The sequence below is a fragment of the Astyanax mexicanus genome, chromosome 16 (genome assembly GCF_023375975.1).
Source record: "Astyanax mexicanus isolate ESR-SI-001 chromosome 16, AstMex3_surface, whole genome shotgun sequence".
Taxonomy (NCBI): domain Eukaryota; kingdom Metazoa; phylum Chordata; class Actinopteri; order Characiformes; family Acestrorhamphidae; genus Astyanax; species Astyanax mexicanus.
The window spans coordinates 17,838,512-17,855,000 of NC_064423.1; the positions used below are offsets into that span (position 1 = coordinate 17,838,512).

The window sequence follows — 16,489 nt, forward strand, 5'->3', positions numbered from 1 at the left end:
ACTAGTACCAGTATTAATGTGCACATATCTACAACTCAGAAACAATATAAGAGACCACTTAATGATTATGTTTTTCCTTGATTTTACCAAATTGAAATATAATCAAGAGGAAGATGGATGATCACAAGCCATCAAACCAAGCTGAACTGCGCCAGGAGTGGCATAAAGTTATCCAAAACGCAGTGTGTAAGACTGGTGGAGAATTCTTTAATTCTTAAACATTCTTACTTACCATATATTCGAGTAGATGAAAGTAATTATAAATTAGATTATTTTTCTTTTTCGGGATATTTCGGTATAATAATGAATGTGCATTGCATAGCATTATTGCTGTTTTTGTTTTTCTGAACATAGACTATAAGCTCAATATAAAGAACTTTGTTTGTTTAGATAGTATTTTATATGCTTAAAATGTGTTAAGTTATATTAAATTAAAGGAAAGTCATTCAGACATCATTCTTGTAGACTTATTTACTAATGTTTAGATCTGTGGATCATTATTCACATTGTTCGAGTGTTTTAATCTTTCGGCGATCTGTTCTTAATAAACATTCTTCTTAAATAATAGGTCTATGTTTCTTCAGTGTTGCAATGCTAATTAACAACATCCACAGGCTGATTATTTTTTGGGCCCAATCTAAGCTCTACAAGACATTCACAGGGATTTTTGCTGTCATCAATTATCAACAAATTAACCCACTCTAATCCAGCTGAGACCGGCTGCTGAACTTTTAAAAGCAAAATGGCACACATAGATGTTAATAGACTAAATAAGATACAAGATCAACATTTCTTAAACTACAAGACACATCATATTTTATTGCAAGAAGAGGCAAGAAGAGTATTATTTCCCACAATAAGGGCAGCAAATAGTAAGTAAAGGTCTCTGCAGACCAGAGCACTGGGTGTTTTGAAGGGGGGGGGCATGTCAAAAGGTTACTCCAACTGGTCGAAAAGTAAGAGTAAGAGGTAACTTTAGAAAATGATGTGTCTGTCAGCAAGCTCACTATTCAACAAATCCACTGACCTTTTAAAACGCCCACTAGAGACCCAAGTCTCAGCAATAGGGCACTTCATATCTTAGGGCACTTTAGCGATGCTTTTTCAATGTTGGATAAATCACTCCTTCCCAGTCAAGTCTGGCTGCTTTTACGGCTTTAACCAGCTTTAGCCGGTGATTTTAAATGACATTAATTAAAAAAAATAAGAGACCACTTAAAAGTTATGAGTTTCTTTGATTTTACCAAATTGAAAACCTCTGAAATAAAATCAAGAGGAAGATGGATGATCACAAGCCATCAAACCAAACTGAACTGCTTGATTTTTTGCACCAGGAGTGGCATAAAGTTATCCAAAATCAGTGTGTAAGACTGGTGGAGGAGAAGATTTCTGAACTCTTAAAACTTTATGAATATGAACTTGTTTTCTTTGCATTATTTGAGGTCTGAAAGCTCTGCATCTTTTTTGTTATTTCAGCCATTTCTCATTTCCTGCAAATACATGCTCTGAATGACAATGTTTTTATCTAAAATTTGGGAAAAATGTTGTCTGTAGTTTATAGAATAAAACAACAGTGTTCAATTTACTCAAACATTTAGCTATAAATAGCAAAATCAGAGAAACTGATTCAGAAACTGAAGTGGTCTCTTAATTTTTTCCAGAGCTGTATATATTAAAAAAAGACTAAATATGGTTTGTTCATATTTTATTCATATTTACATTGATATCTTATAGTGGATTACATTTTAAATGTCTTCAGGCATTCACTATATCATTATCAACATGCAGCCTTTCCCCAAGTTTATGCTTGTGGTTCATTGTGTATGAGACAATAAACACACCCTTGACTGAATACCACATCGGAACTGTAAGTATATATCCCACAAATAATCATGTTCATGACATTTTGGAATGGGGTTTAAGAAATTTTTGGAAAAACTTTAAAAATGCTGCCTGGAAAGTCGACAAATGTCTGTCCCACAAAATAACTTAAGCAAAGCCATGGGTGTAGATCTTGGGCTCTTTTCGTATGGGTTTTAAAGTGCATTGTGGGATATGTGGAATGATTATCCAGTCTATTATTTTAATGGGACACTCCTAAAATGGCTAAAACCATTCATATGGAGATTAATTTGACATAAATTAGAGGTCCCTGTCCTTTAATATTACACTGTGTAGAACATACAAAATAGTGCATACACTGAGAATGTCCAAAATTGATAAAATAAGTGAAAGACATGCAACAAATTGTAGGTCTTTTATGTCAACTTAGATGATCTTATCCAGAAGCTTCTGTAGAGAGGGAGGATTATTTATTTTGAGCGATTCTTGTTTTGTGGTGGACAGAAGTCAGCCTGACCTGGAAACGGAGATGATTTAGAAGAGGAAGCACTTCCTGGAAGAGATAGGGAGGACACTACTGACTCACTACTGCTCTCCCATTGACATGCATGAACACACAAGGTCACAATGTAATATTTTGAGGTCATGAACAAACATTCCATTGGCCAAGAATTTATGCCAATTAAACCTTATTAGTAAATTATTACATGTATTCATAACCTTTATCTTGTGAAATATATATTTACATATTCAATGTATTATCTTGTGGCAAAAAAATATTATTTTCTAGCCTTAATATAATATCTTGTGGATTGAATGAGTTGATAAATAGTATACTGGGCTTTGGCATTGATAATCATTTTTCTTTTTCTATGATGCTTTGGGGTGCCCTTGATTATTTTTATTTATTTTTTAAAGATAGTTTGCGGTGAAATAGATGTTTTCGGGTTGTTGTTTTGCTTTTTTTGGGTGTTATTTTTTTATAATGTTGAGCAGTCACCACGAGGAAGTAAAGCACGCTGGGACTGTGCCTTAAAAGGACCCTGTCCCCCAGGTACTAATGTATTTGCTCTAGTCACTACTACTTCGACAACACTGGGAAAATTGGAGTTGGAGTGGTATAAATTGTCTGACGTCAAAAATACAAGGGAAATCTATTAAAAATACCTGGTAATTCAAGGAAATAAGCCAAATTTCAATTTTGCACTAACCATTTTTCAATATCTTTAAGTTTTATGTTACAATTCCTGTGTTTACAAAAGTGTGCTTACGGAGTTTTAAACACGACTCAACCACCCACCTGTGTGTTCGGTCACAGCCTTTGACTAATTTAGGAAGTAAACGGCTGTTTAAAACTGTTTATTTTACTGCGCATGCGTAGTACAAATCAGGTAATGACCTCGAACCTTTTAAGTAGGAATTTCTGAGGAGGACTTAATTAATTTAATGTAAATGATTTGATGTATTTAAATCATAAAAAAGGTAATTTTAAGCTTTCAAACATCAAAATGTAATATATTATATGTATTTTAGCCCTATACTTCACTAAAATATACACAATGGCGTTTTTAGTTTTTAAATCAGAGACTGTTGAGTTGGCTTGTCTTAAGAACTACATTACCCACAATCCCGCGTATGTCGGAAATGACGACTTTACGAACGGCCCTCTTCTTCCAAAATAATCGCGCTTTGTGAAGCCAACATGTCGGCGCCCATGGAGGTAGTGCTATCCGCCGATTCGGCGAGTCAGCTGTGGAACTGCGCGGTTTTCGACCCGCACACCTCAACCAACCTGCTGTCCTACCGCGGCGGAAACTCCTCCCCCCGCGCGCTCACCGTCCTCAACGGAGAGTACATACTGGGAGCCCAGCTGGGCAAGAACTTCATCAACGTGTGGGAGATACAAAGAAAGGTGGGAGAGAGACAGTACTGAGCATCTTCACCCAGCAGCAGCAACAGCAGCAGCAAGAATCACAAACACTAAGATACTTAAAGCTAATACAGAAAACCCTTCATTCACAGTCCGTTAATATTATAAATACTGTGTACTGGCTGCTGAGCTAACTTCAGCAGAATGAAGCACAGAAACTAAATCACTCAGGGTAGTAAGGTTGTCATTAGAGTGATGGTACCTTCAAGGAAACTTATACAATATCTGTAATCAAGGAAAATAAAACATAAAATAATGACTTTAAGCAAAAATAAGTTGTGAAAAGTACAAATATGCATCTTTTCCCTTTAATCAATGTCTTTGAGGTAACATTAGATACATCTCTGATGTGTGTTTGAAGCCACTGTACACTGGGACTCCCAGACACCAGACAAGATCTTCATATTGGTATATATTAATAACTAATTGTATCTAGCCTCAAACTTTGAGGGTCTTGGGGTCTTGCTCAGGGGTCAAGCTGTGGTAGCAACTTTCAAAATATGGAACTCATAATTTGATTATCTTCCATGATTATCTAAATTAAGAGTATTTGCATATTTTAGCTGATAATCAGCTGTTACCATTACATCACAAATATAGCTTTCCATCTCTAGCTATTCTAATTAATTTCATCAACTTGCTCTGGCAGATAAATATTGGCAAGGCATTTATCTGACACTCCTATCGAGAGCGATTTACAAGGTTGTTCCTATAACAGGGTGGGCCAATGTAGTGTTAAGAGTCTAGCCCAGAGACTCTTATTGGTGTAGCACAGTATTCAGTCGCCCAGGCCAGGAATTAAATCGCTCACTGACCGGTGAGCATGGTGTGGTGCAGCAATAACAGCCACCAAGCATGATTCTACCACCCCCATGCTTAACAGTTGGTAGTGTCATCTTTGGGTAAAATGCCCCATCTTTAGTCCTCCAAACACAAATACATCTGGTCACTGTGGCCTAACAAAGTATTCCCTGACTTACCTGATCATTGAGCTTCGCAAGGAAGGCTTGTTCTGTGCCTGTGTGGTCAGCTGCATCTTTTACGATATGTTGGATGTATGGGATTTATTCTGGGAAAGAAGCCTCTTCAAATCTAGTTGTGCTCTCCCACTCATGCAGACCTTCCATAATGCTTGAAAAAACAGCATTTATGTGAAACTGTTGGATTATTTTTTTTCTGAATGGATAATATTACAGATAAACTAAATGTATGGCATTCAAAAATCTTCAACTGAAAGGCAACTGAATGGCAAGTTGTGATGGTAAAATGGTCTTCATTCAATAAGATTGGAAAGTTGTTGAGAAGAAGAAGAAGAAGTTATGTTTAGATAAGAACAGAAGAAACATCTTACTGTTTAAAGTCTAGGGTTAAAACGATGTTTCATGGCAGCAAATTCCACATACCAGTGTGAACATACTTTGACAGGTAGCTGTCAAAATGTTTAAACTTTAAAGAGTTCGCGTCATGGAAAACTGCGTTTCTCTCACTTTACTGAAATGAGTAGCTTAAAGTAGCTTGAAGTAAAGTATACATAATGTTAAAGTTTCAAACAATATAGTACACTCTCCAGTCAGGACAGTATATATTTGAAAAAAATTGAAAGCTGTTTGAAGCCAGTCTGGTTATAATATATAGTTATTAAACTAAGAGCATGACTCAGCACATATAGGTCAATAATTATGTTATTTTTATTATTGAATCATTAACAGTGACCTTAGCTTAGGTCTTCAGTTCTTTTAAGTGTTATTCTAGGTTCTTTTGTGTCCTCCTGAATGAGTTGTCCTTGCCCTTTTATTTTTGGTCGGCCGGCCGGCCACTCCTGGGAAGGTTCACCAGTGTTCCATGTTTTCTCCATTTGTGAATAATAGCTCTCACTATGGTTTGCTGGAGTCCCAAAGCTTATACTTTTCTCCTTTTCCAGACTGATAGATAATACATTATTTTAGCATAATGTGTTGTTTTTTGAGACATTGTAGCTGCTTCATGTTGTCAGACAGGTTCTATTTTAGTGATTTCTTGATTCTACAGGTCTGGCAATAATCGGTCCTGGTTGGGGTTAGTAGTAAAATTTAACTCTGCTTTCAAAAAGTATGATTAGTCAGTTAATTTATAAATAATCATTTAAAAGGGTTTTTTATATTTACTCAGGTTATATTTGTCTGATATTAAAGTTTGTTTGTTTAATCTGAAAAAAAAAAAAATAAGTATTACAAAAAAGCAAAAACAAAAGAAATCTGTAAGGGGGCAAATACTTTTTCATGCCACTGTATGTGGGTTCACAGTGGTGCTTTCTCTTTTATGTCAGTTCTCTTACTTTCTCATGAGAAAAAAAACAAATGCAGGAAGGGGAAGGCTCAGCCATGCCCCAGATCATTGTGACCTGCAATCAATATGTAGTTAAAAGAACCCTTGTAGCTAATAAATATCAAACACACTAGCAACAATAGCCCAATTTCAGGAAGTTCTAATGCAGTAATTGTGCCATACATGTGCAGAAGTGTGTTTATATAGAGGCTTGCTTATTTTTATGAATATACAGCTCTGGAAAAAATTAAGACATCAGTTTCTCTGATTTTGCTATTTATAGGTATATGTTTAAGTAAAATAAACATTGTTGTTTTATTCCATAAACTACAGACAACATTTCTCCAAACAAAAATATTGTCATTTAGGGCATTTATTTACAGAAAATGAGAAATGTATGAAATAACAAAAAAAGATGCAGAGCTCTCAGACCTCAAATAATGCAAAGAAAACAAGTTCATATTCATCAAGAAATTAATATTTGGTTGTTTTAATCACAGCTTTCATGCATCTTGGCATGTTCTCCTCCACCAGTCTTACACATTGCTTTTCGATAACTTCAAGCAGTTCAGTTTGGTTTGATGGCTTGTGATCATCCATCTTCCTCTTGATTATATTCCAGAGGTTTTCAATTTGATAAAATCAAAGAAACTCATAATTTTTAAGTGGTCTCTTATTTTTTCCAGAGCTGTACATAAAGAAAGAGACTCTACTTATACTGATACTGATTGAAAGTGTATCTTTTCATATCACTGTGTATGCTGTAGATGGATGTAAGATAAATCTCATAAACCTTCAGTGTCTCTCAACCCATTTCCTCTTTCTCTCTCTATTTCTCTTGCCTTATCTGACTCTCAGGATCAGCTGCAGCAGAAAATTGTGTGTCCTGGGATTGTCACCTGCCTAACAGCGTCTCCCAACGGCCTGTATGTGCTGGCAGGCATTGCTGAAGCTATATACCTGTGGGAGGTGAGCAACCAACCAAGATACAACTTTCTCATCAAGAGTGCTTTCACACCTTCTGACTTTTCAGTTTGACCCAAAACCAAAATAGCAAGTATAAAAGTTGCAAACCACGATCAGGACTATATTTAGATTGACTGAATTATGGTTCTCGGATTCGTTTTACAGCGTGGAAGCACTTTTCTAGATGGTTCAGACTTTCAGACAAATTGCTGGATGTTGGGGTAGGCCATTCATAAAATAAGCCATTCAGCAGTAGAAGAATAAAAAAAGAAAAATAAGAAATGCAGCAATATGGACAGTTCAGACAAACTCAGATTATGCTGGTGGTTCCTGTATCTGCTGTAACTGTAGATTACCGTATTTTTTGCACTATAAGGCGAAATGAACGTCTATTTTCTGGTCTATTTTCATACATAAGGCGCACCGGACTATAAGGCGCACTATGCGACACTAGTAAGGAACAGGTATAGCTAGCACTTAGCGGCTAATGCTAATACTAATGCTAATGCTGCCCCAGCAGTGGTAGCCGGAGTTAGCAGCAGGCTACAGGACGAAAATACTTATCTCTGAACGGCAGAAGAGCTAGCACTTGGATGTGTGCAGTAGGGGTGAGCCATATTGTATCATACCCAATATAAATACAGTTGCAAGAAAAACTATGTAAACCCTTTGTGATTACTTGGATTTCTGCATAAATTGGTCATTAAATGTGTTCTGAAGTCAACAATAGACAAACACATGTTGTGTTCAATAAAACCATGCAAACATATCATTTTTTGTGTGTTATTTGTTTAAGCACACTGTTTATATATTGTTGTGACACATTTATTTAAGACTGATTTATGCACAAATCCAAGTAATCCCAGAAGGTTCACCTACCAGGTCATACCTGCAATGGCATGTACTTGCATAAATTATTATTAATTATTTTATTATTATTATTTTATTATTATTTTTTTTTTTACATTGGCCAGATAATTACATTACATTACATTACATTTGGCAGACGCTTTTGTCCAAAGTGACTTACAATAGTCAAGTACAATGTAAAATAAGTTTAAAGGTAAAACATCTTTGGATAGGGATAAAAGGAGGTCAAGGGGAATAATAGGATAGAGGAGTGAAGGAGGGGAAGAAGGAAATGAGGTTAGAAGTAGTTAGTGTGTTAGAGGTGTTAGGAGAGTAAGTGCTCTTTGAAGAGCTCTGTCTTCAGGAGTTTCTTAAAGATAGTGAGAGATTCTCCTGATCTGGTAGTGGAAGGTAGTTTGTTCCACCATTGGGGAACTCTGTATGAGAACAGTCTGGATTGCTTTGTGTGAATGTTTGGCAAAGCGAGGCGACGTTCATTGGAGGAGCGCAGCGGCCGGGAGGTAGCGTAAGCCTTCAGGAGTGAGTGCAGGTAGGAAGGAGCCTGTTCTGTCATCACCTTGTAGGCGATTGTAAGAGCTTTGAATTTGATACGAGCATCAACTGGTAGCCAATGGAGCTCAATGAGCAGCGGGGTGACATGAGCCCGTTTTGGCTGGTTGAAGACCAGACGTGCTGCTGCGTTCTGGATCATCTGGAGTGGTTAATTAATATATATTAATTAATTAATATACATGATGAAATATTATATGTTTTTATGGCTATATCGCCCATCCCTAGCATACAGATTGTTAGGATTAGCAGATTTTATTAATTTTAATGAATTTATTAGCATAACTATTCTCTTACATGCATATGTGCTACACATGTTACTAGATGCTTCCACTAGAGGGCACATCAGACTACACTGAGCAGTCTTCCACAGTTTTTCACTTGCGCTTTTATTTCTGATGAGCATGTTTGTTATTCTGCTGTCGCAATAACTTCTTTTTTATTGTGAGTAATTGCAGATTTGGTCAGACAGCCTTTCTTCAAAACTTTCCCCCATTTTTATGCTGCCGAGTTCCTGCATTGGCTCTACTATTATTGTTTGTACTGCACTTTGCATATGTATAGTGTTCATTCCTAAAAGGATGCTGCATAAGCAGTGCAGCTGGCATGTATACAAGAGCCTTAAATACTGAATAAAGACTGTAATGCTTTTCAGTCTGTAATCCTCTGCATTTCCCGGTAATGTATCAGCTTAGGTTTATACCTCCCTATAAATACTCATGCATTGTTTTGTGTCTCTTCATCAGTTTACCTGAGATTTTGATTCATCTGCTGTCATACTGGACAAACTTCCTGTTAAATTACCATTTAGTAAAAGTGAATGTATTGGCTCAAAGCCAACTGTTTACATCAACTTTTTTATTGATTTATGTATTTTTTTACAGTTTCCATTTAGAGTCTGTTCACAAGGTCCCAATTTGATTTGACTTCTGATTCAATACCGTTTCATTTAGGGATTTCTGTTTTAGTTACAGCTTTTCTTCAGATACAAAAAGTGATTTGTTTAAGGCTCTCTAAACCCGCTCCATCATTCAGAGTTTGTACGGTAGTAAAAAACCTGGAAAAGTCATGGAATTTGAAAATAGCAATTCCAAGGCCTGGATAAGTTTTGGAAAAAATAAAAACAACCAGAAAGTTTAGGAAAAGTCATGAAAATTTGGTCTAAAAATCTTTGTGTTTCAGTATTTTTGATGGAGAAATTCTATTTTAAGCTAACAAATACATCAGCTCAGAGTTAATTCAGTAATTTAGCCCTAACCAATAGAGCTCTCAGGATCTGGCACACAATTTATTAGTAAAGATTGTGTGTCAGATTTATTTTAGGTCTATTATAATCAATTTTAGAGCAGGCCAGATCTCTGTGCACAAAAAATGTGTCTGGTCTCACACTGTTTAAGGTGTTTATATATTTATGCACCCACAGAGGAATAATATGCACTTTTAAAGATAGATTTCAGCATTATATGAATCAATATGGATCTCTTTTTTATTCACTTATTTATTTATTGAATTTTACCCACCCTTGCTGTGTTTTATATATATATATATAGTGCTGTACTGACTTTTTAAGACACATCTTCAGTCTTTTTTAAAATCTGCATTATCTTTGCTGTAGGTCTCAACAGGAAACCTGCTGGTCATTTTGAATCGTCACTATCAGGACCTGAGCTGCGTGCACTTCACAGATGACAGCAGCCACTTCGTGTCGGGAGGAAAGGACAATCTGGCGCTTGTATGGAATCTCGCCAGGTATGCTGGATAATTTACTCCTTCTCTTTCTCTCATTTCCAATGTCAATAGAAATTTGAATGCCTACTAATGGTGTCAAATTGGCAGTGCTCATCCAGAGCCAATTCCCAGGCTTTTGCCGTCGACTCATCCAGCTCAAACTGTGGATATAAGCACCTGAGTCCCCATTTATCACCAGCATTACAGCAGCCATCATCGCTTCTCAGAAACGAGGCACGGGTATTACGGTGCTGGGTGAATTTGCAGTGCCGTTGATTTTTATGATGTTTGTGATGTTCGTTTTGTCTCGTAATGCCTATTACACCTCTTTTATTAGCTGTTTTTACTGCTGTGATAAGATGAGCTCTACCATGAGATGAGAACAGGGCCCAGGGCTTCAGATGCAGGATGAGGGGGGGGAATGGCAGTGTTGTTTAGATCAGATATTAGTCTGCAAAAATTACACTGTTCTTTATTATCATTCATATTTCAAATTTATTTATTTATTTTTTGCTGAATATATAAAAAAAAAATGTGCACACACGATGACGCACCACAATAAAGTCTCAAGAAATTGTAAAAATTAAGACAATAATGACTATAGAAAAGTGCGTTTGCTTCAGGATGGTTGCACAGCTAAAATGGGTCCCACAGTTCGTTATAGAAGTTGCTATGGTGTTGCTATGGTGTCCGTGTTGGTTGCTATGTTGTTGCTATGGTATCCATTATAGCTGCTAAGGTGTAGCTATGTTGTTGCTATGTGGTTGCTTAGGTGTTGCTACGTGCACAAAAAAGTAACTTCAACCCAACCATGTATCCCACTGCTTTTAAGCAGCCTCTAGATGTAAAATCAGACAGGTCCCAAGCCATTTTTGAAGTATTTTCAAAGAACATTGGGTTTTTTCCGTTTGGAGCTTACTGTAAACTTCATAAAGCTGAGGCCTTTTTATTTTTCTTCCAACCATACTAAAACGTACCGAACCTTGGTGTGAACCAAACTGTGAATTTCCTATAGAGTTACTGAGCTACTGGGTGGAGTGATGGGCTCTTAAGAGGGGTATCCAGTTTTTGATGTTAAAAGTTTAGTTTAACACATTCTACTTGCCCTGTCACAATACGTACACTGTTGATGTGTTGAACAATATATAAGGACAACCCTTTCTTTTTCTTTCTTTTTCTTTCTTTTTTATTATTTCTGCAACAATTCGATACACACAGGGCAATATTAATATCAGGAGATGTTGGGTCATCTGTTCTGATCGTCTGCTAAAATTTAATATTGAAATATATTTTGTGGAGCAACAGAATATCGCAATGTCAGTTTTATCTAACTAACACCTGTATTAAACTTTTTCAATTGCATTTGTTGTTTAGATTTTTTGTCAATTCCTCTGATCCCCAGAGAGCAGATCAGAGTTCCAGCTCGTGTCTCTTTAATATATGTGAGGCCTGCCTGCTGTAAAGTGATCAGACGCTTGAAGTTATGATGACTTGGCTCTTTTCAGTGTAATTAGAGTGAATATCCCTGAAGATGGAGAGCTGAGGAGTAAATCTGCTCTGCCATTAAGGGGCTGTAATGATCATAGCCATTTTTTCTGGGCTGTGTACACTGAATACAGATCAGCGGTGGACAGGATTTTGACTTGAATTTATCAGAAAGTCCTTCATCTTGAGGCTGTTAGCTGGACTTCCTTTTCTCAGATCTCGGTCAGTAGATGGCAGTGTATGTCTTTTTTACTTGTTGAAATCAGTGGAATAAATGGGAAAGAGGTTCAGTCTTTTGATCTGTTTCCTTGAGAAGACCTCGGCTACATAATAACAATAAATGGGTAAAAGGAATGTAAATGGAGTGGAGATTTCATTCTGAAGATAATATTAGTGTGTGTGGTGATCTTATTGCTGGGAGAAGCTGTATATTTGCTGGAATATATGAATATAAGGTAGGTTTTTAGGTTTTGGTTTCTCTGACAGGTAGTGCAGATAATGGACTGGTGGATGTATGAAGTGGATGAGGAGAATGCCTGCAGGCGGCTTGACAGTTGGCGACTCAGTCAGCTGGGCCTGTCACAATAATTACATTATTGACTTATCATCCCTAATATAATACAAAATATAACATGGACATAACCTCAATCATCACCTTTAACATGAATGGACTGATATGTCTACTTTGTTTAAAAAGCATAAAAACAAAGAAAATGTACACTACCGGTCAAAAGTTTAAGAACATCCCCATATTTTTCCATTTATTACTGCCATTTAATTTCTTCAGGTCCAGTAAATAACCAGAAATGGGACAAAATCCAGTGTACATATATATTGCTCTATAAGGCACCGTATTATGGACCTGGACTTCATGTTGCTGAACCTTCTACTCTCTATTTATTTTTTTTATTCTTTGGGATATTTATCTATCTATTTTGTATATTCTATTTCTTTTATTGTATTCTTTTTTTTATCTATATATCTATTAACAACAGCTCTTGGGGTGTAAAACTGGATCGTGAGATCACAATTTCGTTCCACCTCATGTACCACACGTGATGCGAATGACAATAAAAATCTCCTCCTTGAATCCTTGAATTATGAGGCACCATCAATATACAAATATTTTTTGGTCTATTTTCTTAAATAAGGCACGTTATGCAACACTAGTAATTAACAGGGTGTTCCTTCTAATTCAATATGTAAAGGTAAGCTAAGTTAATAAAATCGTTAAAACTAACAAACAAAAAAAAACATATATATATATATATATATATATATATATATATATATATATATATATATATATATATATATATATTCTTTTAATGAGTCAAACAAGTGCTGGATATTAATCTACACAGATTTCTCTCCTAAAAAAACAGTTTATTTGAGTGAGTAAAGTGCTTCAGTTAGCTGCTGACATTAGCTAACAGAGATCTCCATTTCAATTTAAGATACTACTGTGCTAACTAGCTAGCTAAGGCTAGCCATATTAATATTACCCAGCCAGACAATCTAATCAGATAAACATTAGCAAAGAGACAGCAAGCTATCTAAACCTGGCTCTCCAGCTATGACTTGATAAACCCTGAACTGGTTATTTTCTCAGTTTAACATCAAAACGAGTGGAGGGAACATTAGTCAAACCAAAGCTCTTTTGAGTAGCCAGCTTAGCCAGCTAGCTAATATCCTACCATGGTGAGCCTAGTCTGACAAGAGTGAACATTTAGCTGGAGTGCTTAGCTAGACTGTATTTAACGTTTAACATTAATTTTATACTTGATTTGATATTCCAGATTAATGTGTACACAAAAGTACACAAGTGTTCTGAACTTTTCTTTAAGACACTGCTTAGAATACAAAAGTTGAAGAAGAATGATTTTCCCAAGTAATTTACCTGTACAGGTAGTTTAGTAAAGTCTTTAAGGAGGACTGTTGTTGAACTACAGAAGATATTTTTCCAAATTTACTAAGTTTAGTAACTAACTAGCTAGCATGCTAGCTAACACGTGAGTTTTCAATACAGCAAAAGCAGTTAGCTAGCTACCTTCCATGTTGTGCACATCACCCTTAATCCAGTTACAGTAGCATTTTAGTAAAACAGCCATTTTGTTGATTGCTTTCACTGTTTGTTCAGGGAGGTGTGTGAGTTTAGTTATCCACACAGGCGCTGCCATTTAAACTAGGGGATATTCTGCCAGCTCTCTGGTTAAGGGGTGCGAAGTGAATTAGGTGCAGTTCCCACCCCCTATCGTGAAGTATTGTGATACATTTAAAAAAATATATATTAATAAAAAAAGAAAAGAAAGAAAAAAAAACATATCGCCCAGTTCTATAGTGACGACACCTCATCTGCCAGCTTGTTAGCTAATAATCACAGGTCATTAGAGAGACTGAGAGACTGCTGGATTGGAGTGTTTTGCTGGACAGCACCGATCCACTGTTAATTTGATGAATGCCAGAAGTTCAAGGGATTACCCTCACTGGAAAATACAGAGTGCTTAGCGCTAATGGACACTTGGACCAAGCCTGATTGATTGCAGAGCCGCAGTTTCCATGAACTGAAAGTTGAAGGAGGAGGCTGGTGTGTTTTTTTCCCCCATTGAGGTGTGAACTTCCCTTGAATGCTGGATGAAAGCATATGTCATGTTTGTTTGATAGCACAGCATAATATGCTTTACTGCTCTAAGGAGACGGACCTTGGGCGATAATATATCGAGGAGGATAGAAGGTGCACCAGTCCTGCCATGAGAGAAATAAATAATTCAGTATCACTCATACAGTGGCGTTTTTGAAGGGAGATGACGTGCATCTTTTATTCTGTCTCCATAACTGGCCGCAGAACGGGCTCTCCGCCAGGCCGGACCCCCGAATTAAAATTCCTCCACCATCTCAAAGAGCCACAAGGTCTTGGCTAAAAATTCAAGCGGTGGTGGGTGAACTCTGCTTTGCATTTGAAGCTCGGAAGCGCCTTGAATCTGTGTTTTCCGCTGGTTTGCTTCTACTGTAGATTTTTAAATGATTTGTTAGGGGTGGGTCTACAGGGTAAAAGCATTCCCTCACAGTCAGAAAAGTAACGATTCACAAAATTCAGAATTTAATTCGCTACTGTACTTGTAAGGCCTCTGTTTAATACATTTTTCAATGCAGCAAAAATAAGAAGTCAAAAGTGAATGAAAATAGGCCTTACGTACAGTTTATTATCAAGGTAAAAAAATCTCTAATTTTACCTAATTTTCTCTCGATTTGATGACTAATTACTCAATTCCCATATTACTACTAATGCCTCCAGCACTAGCAGGGTGAAGACTTGTGTATGCCTTCACCAAGAAACATTAAGTCAGCCACCACTTTTTTACAACCAGCTGCCTAAAGCAGCATCATTAAGCAGCCAGCGCTCAAAGGAAAGCGTGGGCTCTCCAGTTCTGATACAGACAGAAGAGGCCAACAGAAGCCTGTGCCGACCAGGGTCACACTAAGTGGGATATGATAAGAGATAATCATCTAACCACTCTGAGAAAGCAAGGCCAATTGTGCTCTCTCAGACTCTGGCTGCTGATTGCAAGCAGCACGATCTTAGATTCAAGATTCACTTTTAAGATTATGTCGTTCAGCACAGGCATCTGCTAGGTGCTGTATCAGAGCTTTGGATCTGGCACTTTCCTCCAACCTTGCTAGCTATTTAGTGATGCTGCATCAATGAAAGTTCAAAAACCTTTGGTAAAAGTGGAAAATAAAATACTACAAATACTAAGTATACAAATAATTCTGCTTATAGTGTTTTTTTGTCTTTGTTCCTTTTCTATTTTTATTTTATTTCATGTAATCATCTTTTATAGTTTAAGTTTTTTAATTCACAGTTTGTTTGTTTTTTTTTTTTCCATTTTTTTATAATGTTCTGCATTGTGAATTAATACCAAAGTATTACAAGCTATGAAGAAAAAAATATTTGGTGAGCAAAAAAGTGTTAAACAAACCAGAATATATATATTTTATTTTAGATTCTTCAAAGTAGAACCTTTTGCTTAGATGACAGCTTTGAACATCTTGGCTGGATTTACTCAGTCAGTTTTATGAGGTAGAGTCACCTGGAATGGCTTTCAGTTAACAGCTGCGCTGAACTATTTTTTTAAGAGGTAATTACTTGCATTTCTTGCCTCTTAATGGGTTTGAGTTGTGTTGTGAAGAGGTATAATAGTTGGTATACAGTGAATAGCTCTATTTCAGCAATGTTCTAATCCATATTATCGCAAGAACTACTCAACTCAAGTAAAGAAAAAAAATACTTTTTACAATTTGAAAAATATTAAGAGCAGGAAAGTGTTCCCGCAAAGTGCAGTCGCAAAGACCATCAAAAACGTCATGATGAAACTGGCTCTCATCAAGACTGTCCCAGAAATGAAAGACCAAGAGTTACCTCTGTTGCACAGGATAAGTTCATCAGAGTTAACAGCCTGCGAAACTACAAGTTAACAGGTTTAAGTTTAAAATAATCGCATAAGTCATTTTTCTGCTGATCAGATCATTTGATTTCACCCCTTTAGTGTAATGGCCTATGTCAAGAGTGTTACATTTTTAAAAAATCTTTTAGAAAACAGTTATGTGATTATTTTAGGAAGGTGTCAATTAATGAGTTTTGTGATGTTTCCTAAAACTCTGAAGCAGCAAATCATTTTGTAGGGGCACGCCACCCTTGCAACATACAGTATATGTAGTGGATTAGTTTTAGTTTAGTCAGATCTATTTGCATTTGTCTTTTTCGTCTCCTCTCATGCTGCTGTGAATGTGAGGAAGAGTGTTTTATTCTCCTGC

General features: G+C 36.5%; 1 protein-coding gene across 1 annotated transcript in view; it reads left to right on the forward strand.

The window, feature by feature from the left end:
- The first annotated feature begins 3,510 nt into the window (after nt 1–3,510).
- Nucleotides 3,511–16,489, forward strand: part of wdr18 (WD repeat domain 18) — a 110,193-nt gene continuing 97,214 nt past the window's right edge. The window contains exons 1-3 of the mRNA XM_007240181.4: nt 3,511–3,754; nt 6,935–7,045; nt 10,077–10,210. Coding sequence (XP_007240243.1) covers nt 3,545–3,754; nt 6,935–7,045; nt 10,077–10,210 — 455 coding nt within the window. The 5' untranslated portion in view covers nt 3,511–3,544. The remainder of the gene's footprint in view (nt 3,755–6,934; nt 7,046–10,076; nt 10,211–16,489) is intronic.